An 18,019-nucleotide genomic window follows, 5' to 3' on the forward strand; every position below is an offset into this window, starting at 1 on the left:
AAGGAGAAACAAACCAATCCGTACCGATTTTCCCCAATTTAGCTGCATTGCTCTCTCCCCGACTTCTGAATCATAATGTAGAGAGAGTGATGAGTTCTTCTTCCCTTGGCGCCATGGATGCTCCGGCGAGCTTTTCCCTAGGTGCCATGGGCCCTCTCCTCAGGAAGCTCGATTCGCTTCTGGTGGCTCCCGAAATCCGGCTGCCTAAGCCATTGAAGGAGGGAATCGAGCTGCTCAAGGAAGATCTAGAAGAGATAGGCGTCTCCCTGGTGGAGCACTCCGTGGTCGATTCACCAACCCACAAGGCAAGATTCTGGATGGATGAGGTGCGTGACCTCTCCTACCACATCGAGGACTGCATCGACACCATGTTTTCGATGCGCTCCGGCGGCGACGACGGCAAGCCCAGATCCGAGCGCCGCCACAAGGTTGGCCGTGCGAAGATCGACGGTTTCTCCAAGAAGCCCAAGCCGTGCACAAGGATGGCTAGGATCGCGGAGCTCAGGGCTCTGGTGCGGGAGGCGAGCGAGCGGCTCGAAAGGTACCAGCTTGGTGACGTCTGCGGCTCGAGCTCTCCCGTTGTGTTCACCGCGGATGGTCGGGCTCGACCTCTCCACCATGGGGTTTCTGCTAATCTTGTTGGCGTCGATGAGTTCAAGACGAAGCTGAACAGGTGGCTCAGCGACGAGGAGGGGCCGCACCTGAAGGTTGCTGCCATTGTTGGACCTGCAGGGATTGGTAAGACGGCACTTGCTACAGAGTTGTACCGTGACCATAGATGGCAATTCGAGTGCCGAGCTTTCGTCCGGGCGTCGCGAAAGCCTGACATGCAGCGGCTTCTTGGGGGTATTCTCTCTCAAGTTCAGCGTCGCCAACGATCGTCTGATGCCTACGCTGACAGCACGGTGCAGAGCCTCATTGATAATCTCCGGGAGCATCTCCAAGATAGGAGGTATTTCTTTGCCACACAAGTATGCTGCTTCTGCACGCACTTATAATCGTTCTTTTTCACCAAAGCACGCAATAAATCATCAGTAGCATGTTAAAAGGAGATTTGTGTAAGGCAACTTATTTCTCGAGTACTGGTAGATATACAGCACCAGACAACTTAGTTTGTTAATGACAACATTGAGTCATTGACCGTGATTTTTATTTGTGTGAATGAAACAAGCAATTATTAAATGAAAACTCCTCCAATGACACAACTAGTGGATTATCCTGCGCAATTTTGCGCAGAGCTAGATAATTAAAATAGAATTAGATTCATTTGATACGCAGTTCTTAAATTCTATCTTCTGTAGGTACAATTGTATTTTCTACATAATAGATTTAAAAGGTAGAATTGGATTTCATTTACAACTCTTATTTATGTTTCTATTCATACAATTGTATTTTCTATACAACCATATCGATCAATCTACACCGTTATAATATGGGCTCGATATGATCTAACGGTTCAAATCTTTTTCTTGTTCTCCGATTAATGTGGGAATTTCTGGCCTAGCTTCCACAACAAATGTAGTAATGTAGTGGGTTCTTTTCGAGCTATCTTTAAAATAATAATATAGTAGGTAGATAGATTTCAGTATCTAATTCTTTTAACAATTGGAGAGTAAAACACAATAGCCTCTTAATGAATATTGCATGTCTGTAACTGATGATGGAATAGTCATGTGCTTTGGCTTGCAGTTTACTTTTATAGTATTCCTTTTTATGCTTGCTACTTCTTTTAGAATAGCATCATAAAAGTAACTATATATGAAATAATTTTCAGGTACCTTATTATAATTGATGGTTTGTGGGAGACGGCAGTATGGAATATTGCTAACAGTGCTTTTCCAGATGTTAACAGTTTCAGTAGAATATTAATAACTGCGGATATCGAACAGGTAGCTCTGGAATGCTGCGGTTACAAGTATGATTATATTATGAGGATGGAACCTCTTGGCAGCCTTGATTCCAAAAAAGTTTTCTTCAATAAAGTTTTTGGCTCCGAAGATCAATGTCCTCCTGAGTTGAAGGAGGTGTCAAACACAATCCTAGAAAAATGTGGTGGTTTGCCACTTGCAATCATCAGCATAGCAGGTCTTCTAGGAAGCCAACCGGAAAATCCAGTGCTATGGGACTATGTAACGAAATATCTATGTTCCAGTTTGGGTACAAATCCTACTTTGAAAGACGTGGTGAAAGAAACGCTAAACCTTAGCTACAACAGTCTTCCTCATCCGTTCAAAACATGTCTGCTATATCTTGGTATGTATCCTGATGGGCACATAATGTTGAAGGCTGATTTGATGAAGCAATGGTCAGCTGAAGGTTTTGTCTCTGCCAATGAAGCAAAAGACACAGAAGAAATTGTAGATAAATACTTTGATGAGCTTGTCAACAGGGGAATTCTAGAACCTGTTGAGATTAACAAGAATGGCAAGGTGTTGTCCTGTACCCTGCACCACGCTGTACATGACCTTGTCATGCCCAAATTCAACGATGACAAATTTACTATGTCAGTAGATTACTCTCAGACTATTACAGGACCTTCTACCATGGTTCGTCGTTTGTCCCTTCATTTCAGCAGTACCAGATACGCGACAAAACCTGCAGGAATAATATTGTCACGAGTTCGATCACTTGCCTTTTTTGGCCTCCTCAATTGTATGCCTTGTATTGGGGAATTTAAGTTACTGCGAGTTCTAATCCTAGAATTTTGGGGCAGTCATGGTGAGCAAAGGAGTTTAAACCTAATACCAGTATGTAGATTATTTCAGCTGAGATATTTGAAAACTTCAGGTGATGTAGTTGTTCAGTTACCAGCTCAGATAAGTGGGCTACAGTACTTGGAAACACTGGAAATAGACGCAAGAGTGTCAGCTGTTCCATTTGATCTTGTTCATCTCCCGAACCTACTGCATCTCCAACTTCAAGATGAGACAAAATTACCTGATGGGATTGGCTGCATGAGATCTTTGCGTACACTACAGTACTTTGACCTTGGTAACAACTCTGTAGACAACTTACGGGGTCTTGGAGAGCTGACAAACCTGCAGGATCTTCATCTCAGCTATTCTGCACCGTCATCTAATGAGGGTTTGATGATAAATCTGAATGCTATAACCTCTTCACTTAGCAGACTTAGTAACCTCAAATCTCTGATTCTATCACCAGGTGCTATAAGCATGGTTATTTTCTTTGATATATCAAGCATCATATCTGTGGTTCCTGTATTTCTTCAGAGACTTGAGCTGTTGCCACCCATCTGCATCTTTTGCAGACTTCCCAAGTCGATTGGACAACTTCACAAACTCTGCATTTTGAAAGTTTCCGTTAGAGAACTTCTGACAACTGATATTGATAACCTCACAGGATTACCTTCCCTCACAGTTCTCTCATTATATGCTCAGACAGCTCCAGAGGGAAGGTTTATCTTCAAAGACGGGACTCTCCCAGTTCTCAAGTATTTCAAATTTGGATGTGGTGAACTCTGCCTTGCTTTTATGGCTGGAGCAATGCCCAATCTCCAGAGGCTCAAATTAGTTTTCAACATCCGTAAAAGTGAGAAGTACCGCCATACGCTTTTTGGGATTGAGCACCTTGTAAGCCTCCAGGATATTGCCACACGAATTGGGGTTGACACCAGCACCGGCGAATCTGATAGAAGGGCTGCAGAGTCAGCATTCAAGGAAACTGTCAACAAGCATCCAAGGTGTCTTAGGTCCAGCTTGCAGTGGGTGGTTTCCACTGAGGAAGAAAGTCATCCTTTGGAGAAACAACATCATAAGAGAGAAAAAGGCTCATCAGCTGGACATGGGGTTTTAGAGAAAGAATCAGTGGAAGATAGCGAGAAGAACACTGATAGAGTGCAAACATTATTGTCACCCCAACTGTCAAACATGGAGAGTGTGGTGGAAAGTGCATTAACGGGGCAACGAACTAAGGTGAGTTCCTCAAGCTGAGCCGAAAATTGATCTTTATCATTTTTTGAAGGACAAACAAGACTAGACCCTAGTAGATAGGAAATGACGCAAATAACTGTAAGGTTACAGTACAAATTAAAGTTGGATTTGCAATCGTACTTCCACTTTTAAGGTTTGTTGTAAGTACCTTTCTTCATTGAATCGGTATCTCTTAAATAACATCTCTTTAAGATGGGAGAAAACCTTCAGTACATGTACACTCATAAAGTCTTAATTCATTTAGAAAATTGAACATGGACATGAATAAAGCATGCTTGTCCCTTTGGTAAACATATGTTGATGAGTTCTTTAGCAATCTGATGTCCTATTTTGAATCTTAATAATGACTAATATATTGTTTTGCTTGTTGATGCAGATAGTTGTTAAGGTGCACATGCCATGCGGAAAATCCCGAGCAAAAGCCATGGCGCTGGCTGCGTCAGTGAACGGTAAATCTGCGCAAATATATTCTTCCGGTTGTGCAGTCCTGATCAGTACTCCTACTAGTTTATGCCTTTATGCTTGCAGGGGTGGACAGCGTGGAGATAACGGGGGAGGACAAAGACCGGCTGGTGGTGGTCGGCCGTGGCATTGACCCTGTTCGCCTGGTGGCTCTCCTGCGCGAGAAATGTGGCCTCGCCGAGCTCTTGATGGTGGAGTTAGTTGAGAAAGAGAAGACACAGCTGGCTGGAGGAAAGAAAGGTGCATACAAGAAGCACCCTACCTACAATTTATCGCCGTTTGACTATGTAGAGTATCCACCTTCAGCACCAATAATGCAAGATATTAACCCTTGCTCAACCATGTGAATTCTATGTGATATTACGTGTTTCTCTGTGTGATGAATAATTAGCTACATTAGCTGAAGTTTCTGAGTGTCAGTGGTTTACCCTTAAGTTGACTGGCACCATTAGTGGGATGGTAGTCATCGGTGCAGGATTTCATCCATCAGTGTTCCAGTTCCAATGTCTATATTTAAAATATAGCTATGTGCATCCTTAACTATTTTACACTAGTAATTTGACCGTGCTAATGCTACGATGACAATTAATATTGCAACTGAAACGACCAAATGACATCAACACTATGTTTAGGCGATGGTGCATACAACGAGATAGTTATAAGGTTCAAAATAAAAGGAGTGATAACGAGAGTTACTAAAAAAAATGATTATCAACATGTACCCCACGATATTATCTGGGAACAAGCTTCGCTAAAAAGTAGTACATGTATTGCTTGGCAATGTATCTCGTGCACATACATATCCCAATGCACTCATACACTCACTCACTATCAGCCCTAGGATCTCAATCGGATGGACTGGATCCAAGAGAGAGAATTTTGCAAAAAACCTCCCGCTTCTTCATCGGTAATTTCCGAATAACCCACGAAGCTTCCTTTATTCTATTGCATCTAGGCTCCTGTCGTTCCTCCCCCAAATCGTACAGCAAACCGACTCCTCCTTCTCCTTGTACGCCTGTACCACTATCTCCTCTCCTGCGTTGTTGACCAGATGTGTGCGGCCAGCAAGCTGACGACGGTTGAGGAGGTCTCACAATGGGAATAGCAGGCTTCATGGGGCTGCAAATGCATGGATCTTAACCCTCCATTGACTGTGCAAGCATATATCTCCTCTGACAGGGATTTGACTGCAGGAGGTATTTTGATTCATCTTCTACGGGCACTCTCCGGTGAGCACGGTTACCAAGGAGACTCAAGCCGTCATGTAGTCCTGCCGCACGGAGACGAAGACAAGGGGCCATTTTGTTTGATACCAAAAACATACCGTCCCAATTTGTTGGAAAATTGGATAGTACATGTGTTAGTTTGTAATGAGACCAAATATTTAGTAGTGCCCCTGTCCTATTTGGTCATATTATAGAAGCTTCTTCACTGTACTATAATAATTTGATTTTATATTGGTAACAATCCAAATGTTATTTTAGTGTCAAAGTTTACCTATATTTTGTCACTACCAATGAACCAAACAAGCCCAAGGTTTGCAGTGGCCTAGTCAGTAGCGGGGAGCTAAGGCCCGGCTAGCATGGGCTGCCCGGGCTCCACCTCATTTAACAGCTGCACACTTAATTAATCTCCTACTTAATCTGTCGGATGGTTGGCCAAATCAGCGGGGCAAACTAGCGAAGTATGGTTTAACATCATCGTACATGTGTGCAGTCTGCAGCTTAGAGACCAAAGAGAGGCAGTACACAGCCATATTGTTCCATCGCTTTAATTTGTAGCAGTGGTTTTTCTCTCCCTAAATCACAAGTTAGCAACTACTACTATTAAATTTGTCGTCTATATTAAGTCATAACTGACATGTGTAGGTGTATGGATTAATGTATACTACTTTGTAATTAGTCTTACCCAGGCTCTAGAAAATTTCTAGATCCGCCACCGGGCCTAGTGAAAGAATATGTAATCTAATGGTTGCAGTGACCTGAGTAGCACCCCAAGGTCCTGAGTTCAAATCTCCGTAGGAGCGGATTTCAGATTGGGTTATTTGAGGGCTAAGTTATCTGTTCAATAGACTAAATTTCTACTTTAAAAAGGCTACATATATCCGGTTGGATGTAGAGACCGGATAAACACACCCTTCTCTAAAATAAATAAATAAATAACAAGCCCAAGGCAAAGTTTCTTAAGATGATTTGGGGGAGAAGCAGCAGGAGCCTAGATGCAATAGAATAGAGGAAGCTCATGGGGTTATCTGTGAAATTACTGATGAAGAAGCGGGCGGTTTTCTGCAAAATTATCTCTCTTGGTTCTATTCCATCCGATTAAGGATGTGTTTGGATGGAGGGGTATGGGTGGATAGGACATGGCGGCCCATTTTTATCTCTCTTGGTTCTATTCCATCCGATTAAGGATGTGTTTGGATGGAGGGATATGGGTGGATAGGACATGGCGGCCCATTTTTTTGGGTGTTTGGTTCCTGCTCGGAGGTGGGATAGGGTGCCCGGAGGAGAATATTCCCCCCAGATGCCGGATGGGAGGATTCGGCCGATTTGGCCGGATGCAGCGGCCCAAGCATTCGGGCGGGCAGGGCGAGCGACAGGGTGGGTCGCGTCACCCCTCTCACCATCGACAACAACGATGGCGGCGACCGGTGAGAGGAGGCGCGGCGGCGACCGGCGAGAGAGGAGGCGCGGGGGGAAGAGGACGTGTCGCCGCCGCCAACCGGATCTGGAGGCGTGGCAGCGGCCGGTGAGAGGAGGCACGGTGGCGGCCGGCGAGAGAGGAGGCGCGGGAGGAAGAGGAGGCGCCGCCACCGCCGCCGCCACCGCCGACCGGATCTGGAGGCGTGGCAGCGGCCGGTGAGAGGAGGCACGGCGGCGGCCGGCGAGAGAGGAGGCACGGCGGCGGCCGGCGAGAGAGGAGGCGCGGGGAGAAGAGGACGCGCCGCCGCCGATGACGACGACCATATCTGGAGGCGCGGATGTGGCCGGTGAGAGGAGGCGCGGCGGCGGCCGGAGAGAGAGGAGGCGCGGGGGGAAGAGGACGCCCCGCCGCCGCCGCCAACGACAACAGGGTGGCAGCCGGCGAGAGCACATCGGAGGAGTTTTTTTTTTCTTTTTTCCGGTTTTCTCTCCTTTCCCCCTCTTAGTATTTCTTTGTGATTTTTTATTTCTATTTATAATTTTTTTTGTTTGTAGTAGATTGATATTTTTGTAGGTTTGGAGAATTTGAGGTGGTATACTCACCATTACAAATGAAAAGGTGATTGTAACCACTCATCCATCCTATTCCTCCAACCAAACAAAAAAAATGGATCGCCATATCCATTTTCATCTCTGTAACCAAACAAAAAACTGGATACTGGATCGCCATAGTGAGTGAGTGAGTGCATGAGTGCATTAGTTTGTATATGTGCATAGGATACGTTGCCGTATTGCTCATCTCAAAATACACAAAATAAATATATAAATTTAGCTCGACTTAAGCCATCCGGTCCTGGTTATCTAGACAAGGCTGCAAAACAACCAAAATGTATTCACTTTAGTTATTATTTTTATTTACACAAAATGTTTTTGGCAATTTCTTAACATGATGATAAACTACTGTCATAAGCAAGGTAGACCCGCTTGGATGACTAACAAATGGACCTATGAACTGAAATTGAAGCTCAGTTGATACATCTGTAATTAAAGTCAGTTGCTTGATCAGTGTTTTCATCTGTATACAAATAAACGAAGGAAAACAGTCAATATATGTAAATTTCGACAAAAAAAATAGCATGCCTTTTGTCATATCACTTACAACTTATATGAATATGACTAAAGTTTTTATATATCATTAGAAATATATAGCTGCATTCAACATTTAGAACATCATATATTGCAATTTTCTAAACCAATGCGTCACCAAATATGGAAGACGTTTGTGGAATATGCAGACAAGCCACGTGTTTTCATCTATGGGTAGAAATAAACTAAGGAAAACCATTAGTTTTCACGGTCGAACCCACGTCACAAGTAGAAAATAAAAATACAATGTTGTACTATATTTTACATTTTACATTTATAAAAGGTGGTAAATGTTCACTAGTACCAAACCTTTCATCTGTGACGGCCTTTAACATGCCTGAAATTAGTGGGCCGTTACGGATGAGTCATCTGTGACGGGCCAAAAAATCGTCCGATTGAGATATGGTCGCACAAACAAGTTAGATGGGCATAAAACTACGACCCGTCACTGATAGGTGTCATCTGTGAGTTGGGGCCCGATTGAGATATGTAATGTTATCTCAATCGGGTCTAAACTACGGCCCGTCACTGGTAGGTGTCATCCGTGACGGGCCTGAGTTTTATGCCTATCTAACATGTCAGCGTGATGTTTCGGCCCGTCACAGATGACTCATCCGTGACGGGCTCTATACTAATGCCCGATTGAGATGACTTAGTATTTTTTTTCCATTTGTCATATGAAATGTTTATATTTGTGAGTTGACCTATAGCAAAATAATTAACTGCAATATAATAATTCATTTTATTATTCAAAATAATTTTTCGGGTAGGAAATGATTTCAAATGGAAAAATTGTCAACAACAAAGTTGTATAACTTATAAAGATTTACAACTTTTATTTTGGTCATTTTTCTATATAACTTTTTTTAACAGTTTGAATTTAAATTTGAAAAATATGACAACTTCAAACAACATTTTTAAATACTAAATGATTTCAAATAGAAAAATTACCAATAACAAAGTTGTATAACTTATCAAGATTTACAACTTTTATTTTGGTCATTTTTCTATATAACTTTTTTTTGAACCGTTTGAATTTGAATTTAAAAATATGACAACTTCAAACAACATTTTCAAATACTAAATGATTTCAACTGAAAAATCATCAACAACAAAGTTGCATAACTCACTAAGATCTATAACTTTTATGTTTGTCATTTCTTTATCCGACAAAATGTTAGTAACATTGTTCACAAATTTTACATATCTATGTTATAGTTTATAAAACCAGACGAGAGATATATGAATTTTGTGAACAATGTTACTATCACTTTGTCGGATGAAGAAATGATCAAAATAAAAGTTATAGATCTTTATGAGTTATACAACTTTGTTGTTGATGATTTTTTCAGTTGAAATCATTTAGTATTTGAAAATGTTGTTTGAAGTTGTCATATTTTCAAATTCAAATTCAAATTGTTCAAAAAATGTTATATTGAAAAATGACCAAAATAAAAGTTGTTCGAGGTATACCGCGAAGGGCCTTCGGTCGGGCCTGCCCAAACCGAAAACTTGGGCGACGGGCTCGAACCGGAGGCAAGCTACGAAGGTCGAAGAGGAATACCCCAAGGGTGAAGACCACAGCTTGGGAGTACACGTGCTTCGCTGGACAAGGACCCCGTCAGGAGGCCACACAGGCGGAGTCGATGAGGCGAAAGCCTCGGCCCGAAGGCATAGGTTTCGCCAAGGCACCAAACCCCACCATGAGGAAGCCCAGCGGGCCGTTGCGTCCCCGCAGGGGGATTCGCCAGTTTAATGGGCCAAGCCATCTAGCCCAATTGGGGCCCATACATGTAAAGGACACTGTGTACCCCTAATAATGTCCTTATCATAAGGGTAACCATGTAAATTCTCCTGTAAAGCCTAAACCCTAGGGGAGAGAACATGTAATAGGATTATAAATAGCCCCTTTAGGCCATGTAATGGGGGATCTGAAAAAGTTTCTACCAAGTAATACAATTGTCCTTTTTCCAACCACTGTTGAGAGAACCACGCCTTTCGGTGTGGCTCAGTTGTCTATTCGACAACAAAAGTTATAGATATTGATGAGTTATACAACTTTGTTGTTGATGACTTTTTCAGTTGAAATCATTTAGTATTTGAAAATGTTGTTTGAAGTTGTCATATTTTTAAATTCAAATTGAAATTGTTCAAAAAAATTTATGTAGAAAAAAGACCAAAACAAAAGTTATAGATCTTGATGAGTTATACAACTTTGTTGTTGACAATGTTTCCATTTGAAATCATTTACTAGCCAAAAAAATATTTGAATTTCTTCTATTTAAAAATTCAAGTTTTATATAGTTCAATCAAACCCGGATGGAGAAATGATCAAAATAAAATTGGCAATGAGTTCTACAACTTTGTTTTTGATAGCTTTTTCATATGAGTCATTTAGTATCATAAAATTCAATTCGAAATTCATTTTTGCCTAGAAGTCTGATTTGCCTCCTCCTCATGATGATACTTGCTAAATATATATTTGATCCAATTAACTTGGTTTTGCTAGTGAAATATGTGATCAAAATGGATGTTATGTGAATGTGGTTGCGTTAAATATATTGATGGTTGTGTGTGTGAATGAATGTGTATGAATAGGGGATGCTAGGGTGTGACATCCTGGCCCAGGGCTTATTAGGATTAATAGAATACTCGTGACAATAAGTTATCGGAAGCCAATCTCCAAAGAACTATGAGGTTAAGGGTGCCTGGCCTAGAGTAATTTCGGGATGGGTGAATTCCTTATGTCTAGGAATCTGATGCAATGCACGTGAATACGTGATGGCTAAACTCGTGAACATGCATTTTTTTTAGAAAATGGATTAAAATCCGGCCTCTAAATCCAGACAACTTAAAAGAGAAAAGTGAAACAAAAGACTACTACTCCAATCTCCTTATAAGGTTCCACCTATATTTTGCAAACAACTTCGTGACCCTTGCCTCCAACATCTTGCAACATTCTTTCAGTTTGTGGCCATCCTCTTCCTTAAGCAACAAAGACCACTGACGTTTCCATCAAAAGGAAAACAAAGACCACTAACACACCCAATAAGTCCTCTTGAAGATCACCAGTAAAAAAGAATTAGTTTTGGAGCCATTAAAGACCACATCATTTCTATTTAACCAAACTGCCCAACACAAAGCTGTGATGCCCACAAAAATTTGGTATTTTAGTTTATGTTGAACACCATTTAACCAACTATCAAACATATTAGCAACACTAGTGGGTGGTTGAATCCCAAAGGTTATAAAAACGACATTCCAAACACATCTTACCAAATGACAATAAAAAAAAGAGGTGTTGTATTGTTTCATTAGAATTACAAATGCAACATTTAATGCTACCCTTGCACTTCCTTTTTGCTAGATTGTCTTTGGTTAGAATAATCCCTCTCCTTAAGTACCACATGAAAATCTTAATTTTCAAAGGAATTGTAAACTTCCAAATGAAAGTCCTCCTTGGAACTACATCACAATATATGAGGGCATTATACATTGAATTTACTGTGAAGATTGCATTTTTATTAGATCCCCATCTAAAAACATCATTTTGCTCTGAAAATTAACTGACGCAACTTTCGACACTAGGTCATGCTAAACCACTAAAATTATCCCCTACGATGGCCCTCCTAAAAGAGATATTAAGAGGCTCTAAATTTAACACATCAGCAACAACAACATTTTTCTTCCTAACTATATTATAAAGTGACGGATGTAGCTTATGAAAGGATGTGGCACCAACCCAACAGTCCTCCCAAAACCTCAACTGAGTACCATTGTGAACCTCAAAGGATCCACATGAGAAGAAGGACTCCTTGACAACCATAAGCCCCGACCAGAAATGAGAGTCCCCGGTTGCTTATCAACTTGGGTAATACATTTCTTAGCCAAATACTTCTTCCTAAGTAAGTTCTGCCAAACTCCCTCTTCATTAATGAGCTTATACACCCATTTACCAAGCATACTTGTTTTGCAGTCTAAGCTATGTATTCCAAGGCCCCCACATTCCTTAAGGCTACACACAACACTCTATTTAGCCAATCTGTATTTCTTGTTAAGGTTAATTAGATCCATGCCATTAAAAATATACCGGTTTTGAAATACACCACTAGTATTCAAGTATTTGGAACCATGCCATTATAATTTTACACATATTTGAGATATGACACTATTTACCCCTTGGATGCGTTTACAAAAAAGACTAGACAAATTTGCCCTTCTTTTCCCTTCTCCTTCCTCCCTCCCCTTTGATACGACCCCGGTAGGGGTGATGTCCCGATTTTCACGGCGTAGGATCAAGAACCGATAACTAGCTTCAAAGAGATCAAGATAACTAGCTGCAAGCAGCCAAAATAACAGTGCAACCTGATGATCGTACTTGAAGCCAACCACCGTCTCTATTACGGCAACCTGAATCGAGGATTCGCCCAACCACACTCTAAGTTACCAACCAACACAACCTGGAATCAATCGAGGAAAAATCCTCAAAGGGACCAAGAGCACCAATTGAGGGGGGCGTCAAACACCGCTTTTGTAATCTCACAAGGAAATCACAAGAGCAAAGGGGTAGAGATCTCTCTCTGAATTTGGCAGCACACAGCTAAACAAAGGGGAGTTCATATTCTCATTGTCAAAAGTCTTCCGAATGGTAAAACATAGGGGATATTTATACTAGGAACAACCCTCCTAGATGGGAATGAAAGGTCTTGGGAGTTTACAGGACATAGGCTAGCCCAAAGGTCACAATAAGTGAATTCCCGAGAAGACTCACGCGTCTGTTTGGCTTCTGAGCAGTCCTCAATGATTTGTCCATAACTCCTTATTGGGAAGTCGAAATGATGAGCCGTTTGTTGGAGGTGAAACTAGACTTGATTATATTTCCAACCATATATATTAAGCATGGAGAAAGTTGGCTGGCTGGGTCACACAAGCCTTGAAGTTGAGCCTTTGCAGCGTAAACCATCTTCTTGTTGGCGTAGACAACTAATGGCTGGCATGTGCTGATTCCTCCTCGACATAACCCTTGTCGTCCTCAACGTAACCCATCCTTTCTTGGTGTAGTGATGATGTCCTCGGGTGTAAAACTTAGCAATACAAATGTAGAGCATTTAGGTAGTATAAAATTCTCACTAAAATTTGGGTTAAGTTGAGAAAAGAGCGAGTTCACCTCTTGTTGTATTTTCCTAGCACGGCTGCGCGTAATTGGACCATGATATGATGGCACTAGACCAATTGATGGTTTGCGTTCATATGATAGCAAGGGTAGTGCATGATTACGTTGACTTGGTGTAGTGGTGGCAATCCGAGTCAAGTCTCTATCTTTAAGCACAACGATATGCTTTAACCTACAACCATACAAGCCAAGTAGTAGTCTTTCCTGATGAAAACAATAAGACTTGGAGTTAAGCATAGCGTTAACCTTGCATTGATGTGCAACAATCACATTATGTGTGAATTGCCTTGGCTGGGGCGTATCACCCTTCCTTCTCTCTTCTACTTCCCGCTCGACGGCGGTCGTGGAGCAGCAGCGAGGAGCGGTAGGAGCAGCGGGGATGGCGCGCGCTAGTAGAAATGGGCAGCAGCAGCAAGCAGTGACGGAGCGAGCAGCATCGAGGGCGGCGGCGGTAGAGTAAGCTGCGGCTCTAGCAGCAGTAGGAATGGCGGGGACAGCAGCAGAGCGAGCAACAACGGCTGCGGCAGAGCAAGTTGTGGCGCGCGGCGGGGGGAATGGCGGCGGAGCGAGCAACAGCGAGGGCGGCGGCAGGAAAGAATGGCGGTGGAGCGAGCGGCAGTGAGGGCGGCGGTGGCGGTAGAGCAAGCTGTGGCGCGCAGCGGTGGGGACGGCGACGGAGCGAGCGGTGCGGCGGAGGATAGAGAGAGGTAGAAGATGGGGAAGAGAGAGGTAGAAGATGAGGGCATTTTCATGCAATACATGCAAAATACTTATCTTGGTGACATCATTGAGATTACAAATAAGTAACAGTGGCATCGTTACAAATATGCAAATAGTAATGATATATTTCGAAACCGACAAATTATTAATGGCATGGATCTATTTAACCCTTCTTTTTATGGTCATCACATTGCCAACAAAATCTAGATTTATAATAATCTAGCTTCTTGAGGATACCTTTATGTACCTTGAAGAAGGATAACATAAACATGGCTAAACTGGTCGCCATGCCGAGACAGTATAAATCACTTAAGTCGAAAAATACATTAAAGCAATGATTATATAGGCGTTTATAGCATAGACGATCAGATAGATCTAGTATGTATCGGCTAATACTCCGATACCACTTTATACCAAGATATTAAAACGAACAGAATACATTAGACAAAAGCCTAATATAATCTTGATGCAATAAGATCTTAACATAAAGGACGGATTTAGCATAACAATCAAGCACACAAGGTATAAAATAGCTAAATCAGGTAAGATCGGCTAAAACCCCGACATTATCTCTTTCAGTAACCATAAAACAAGCCAGATACTATAATTATAGGTATTACTCAATAGATCAAACTCAACCGATGCAACATTAAGCATATAGATAACTATAAGATCTAGGCAAGATGATGAAAACATCTGAGAGATGGTAAATATGCTATATAATCTAGATTAATAACGAGATCTAACTCTATCGGCTACTTTCCGACTATAAAAACCAGCCGATCACAGGTTAGACAACGCAACTAATAGAGATTGTAAAGAATATACGATAACTCGACGAATTATATAAACAAGATTAGAGTATCATAAAGATGGAAGCACTAATCCCGAGAATGCAAGCCACCACGACAAGTTTACCTCTTGCTGAAGATCAAAACCGATGCAGCTCAACCCAAAAGCAATAACTCGTCGAAATAGAACGAAAGTAAAAGGGTGGCGATGCGCCGAAAGTGTTATTGATCTGTTGTTGTTAATTACATGGGTTCGGGCTATATTTATACCCGAGATACATGATATGTCCTCGCAGGACACGACTCTTATCTCTAACAAACTCTAAGATACACATAAGTCTTTACGACAGACTTTTTCCCAAACATATCTCTAAGGAAACTATTTAAAATATCCTAGTTAATAGATACAATTGCCTATCTGAGAGCTTATCTCCATCATGGCAATCCTCATGAAGCACGTTGATCGATTCTAGAAATAGTTTTACAATTATCTCAATAGAATCGGCTGTATCAACTGTGCTCTGTCCGATCCATCTCAGCCGATGCCTTCGCAGCCGACGCATACTCTGTTCTTCGAGCACAATCCTTTGCCAAATCCACTTTGATTCCTACGCCGAACCTGGTTCATAATCTACCAAATTTGGTCGTTTGCATCTCGTGAATTGTCTCATGTAGGATTACTACTCCCTCCATAATACTCCTTCCATGTAAGAAGGCTGTTTGTGAGGGACGAATGACCTTTCGAGCTACTAGAGCTATTCTATTGGCCATTATTTTTGTAACAAAGTAATATGATATCGAAGTTCAAACTATGAATCGGCAACTTTCCATCATATAAGTTTCTAAAAGTGGCCATAAGGTCACTAGTAGAGAAACCATCTTTGGTCGGTTGACCCAAATCCACAATAGTCAGGTTCCATTAAAAACCGAGACTAAAAATGATTTTTAGTCCTGGTTTATAAGAGGAAGATCTTTAGTCCCGGTTGATTCCATGTCAGGCCGTATCAGGGCCCTAGGATCTTTAGTCCCAGTTAGTAACACCAACCGGGACTAAAAACCTATTTTTAGTTCCGGTTGATGTTACTAACCGGGAATAAAAATTAAAACACACTATATAATCCCTAGTACCGATCCTCTTTTCCCGTCCACACAACAAACTCCTCCCTCTATCTCTTTTTTCCTCTCTAACTTCTTATCTCTTTCCTTATCTCTAACTCCTACCTTCTCTTTCCTTTTTTTTCCTTCCATTCGTCATAGCGAAGCAGACGGCGGGCCGGCCGGCGGCCGGCGAGGTGGCGCGGGGGGCCGCGCGGCAGCGGCCGGCGCGGAGGCGCGAGGAGCCTCGCGGCGGCAGGCAGCCGGCGCGGCGGCGCGGGGGCCCGCCGCGCGGGCGAGGGGCCGCTCGGCGGCGGCGGGCGGTGGCGGCCAGCCGGCCGGTGCGGAGGGGAGGCGGGGAGGCGGCAGTGGCCGGCCGGCCGGCTTTTCTTTCTTTTTTTTTTTACAATTTATGATTTATCCGGAGTATTTGATTTGTGTGTGATGAGAATCTGTGATGTATTTTTTAGAACTTGTGATGTAATTTTTTTTAAGAGTTTGTGATGTATTTGAAGATGATCTATTTGAGGGTTTGGAGATGTTATGTGATATGTGATGATTTGGATTTGGAATTTCTTGGCATGATTAGGGGATGGTGTGAAATCAATATTCAATGCTAAAAACAATGAAAAAGAGAAAAAAGGAAAAAATATCTTTAGTCCCGGATTCATAGTCCTGGTTGGAAAACCGGGACTACAGGGGTTACAAATCGGGACTAAAAAGCACTTCTCCACCAGTGGCCATTCTTAATTACCTCCCAGATCACTTGATAGAACTCCGCTGAAAAGCCATCAGGCCGGGAAGCCCTATTATGCTCCATATAATGGATAGCATGTTTTACTTCTTCGTGTGAAAAACTTTTAGTTAGCAATTCTTTCTCTAATGTCCTCCTTTTCAGATTCATCCATGGAAAAATTATTCTCCTTCGGCGATCCGAAAAGGTCTTTGTAATAATTGGTAATGTACTTTTAAATTGCACATCACCTTTAATTACTCCTCCTTGTGTTTACCATTAGCTATTATTTGATAATACTTTATATTTCTATCCCTTCTATGCACTAGTTTACACCCTTTGGTACCATTTGACCATGGCTGGTAAACGCCTCTAGCTAGCTTCCTGGAAGCAAAGCAGGGTGACTAAACATTAACACGTGCACTTGCATGACTAGTAAACGCTTATTCCTCGAGCAAAGAAGGCGCGATTAGTTAACGATCGAGATAGTAACAATTAATCACAGCAGACCAACGTACGTGTCCATGCCGTTGTTCCGAAATCCAACATTATATCACTAAGAATGCAACAGCCAAGACAAAAGAATGCCAAGACCAATGAAGTATGGAGCCTGCTTATTGGAGCCCCTTCCCAAACCAGATGACCAAGAGTAATTTTCAGGGCAACGCACTGGCTCCGGTTTTAGACATATCTACAAAGGTATGAGGATGATGGAGAGTTCCTAAAGGTTGCATGCCACAAGTTAGAGTCGATGGTTATGCAATTATTTAATTTGTCAATTATGGATGGAGGTTAACAAATAAACTTCAATAAATGTTCTCCTTATTTTGGTTTGGTTTCCTCTGTTTTTGTTTGGTGTGTCATATTTAGCTGAACTACGTTCTTTTCTGGATTGCTACAATATAATAATTGGCTGTAGCTATTTTTGAGCAAAGGCTGGGATGTTAAATTCCATTATGTAAAAAATATCACTAAGAAAATCTAATAAGATATAGGGTTAATCGTCCAATTGGACCAAGTCTCCGACGACCTTTTGCACACTGCCGTCTCTGTCGGCGGCCAGCATCCATGGCGCGTGTGCTAGACTTGGACAGGGACTGGACTAGAGACGACGTACGGCCGACATGGACGTGCGTAGTTTGCTCTAGACTCTTCAAACTTGCTATATATATACTTTGAATCTAAGTAAGTTGCAACTTGAGATTAAATTCTTTTACCAACAGTATGGTCCTGATCCTTTCATCAACTTGACACGTACTATCTATTTATCTGTCTATGATTATCTATCTATATATCTCTGGTCAATT

The 18,019-nt window shown here is 42.0% G+C and overlaps 1 protein-coding gene and 1 long non-coding RNA gene across 2 annotated transcripts; both read left to right on the top strand.

Annotated features, from left to right (window-relative positions):
* LOC4350112 (disease resistance protein RGA5-like) lies at positions 1-4,955 on the top strand. The gene is made up of 4 exons (XM_066305630.1): positions 1-952; positions 1,775-3,932; positions 4,327-4,399; positions 4,479-4,955. Exons 1-4 carry the CDS (start codon positions 90-92, stop codon positions 4,757-4,759), a joined length of 3,375 nt encoding a protein of 1,124 aa, XP_066161727.1. The 5' UTR covers positions 1-89; the 3' UTR covers positions 4,760-4,955.
* A 290-nt stretch (positions 4,956-5,245) lies between these two features.
* LOC136354047 (uncharacterized) lies at positions 5,246-5,913 on the top strand. The gene is made up of 2 exons (XR_010737748.1): positions 5,246-5,319; positions 5,606-5,913. It is a non-coding gene; the product is annotated as an uncharacterized lncRNA (long non-coding RNA).
* Positions 5,914-18,019: the final 12,106 nt, after the last annotated feature.

This window comes from Oryza sativa, chromosome 11 (assembly GCF_034140825.1).
Source record: "Oryza sativa Japonica Group chromosome 11, ASM3414082v1".
Lineage (NCBI taxonomy): Eukaryota > Viridiplantae > Streptophyta > Magnoliopsida > Poales > Poaceae > Oryza > Oryza sativa.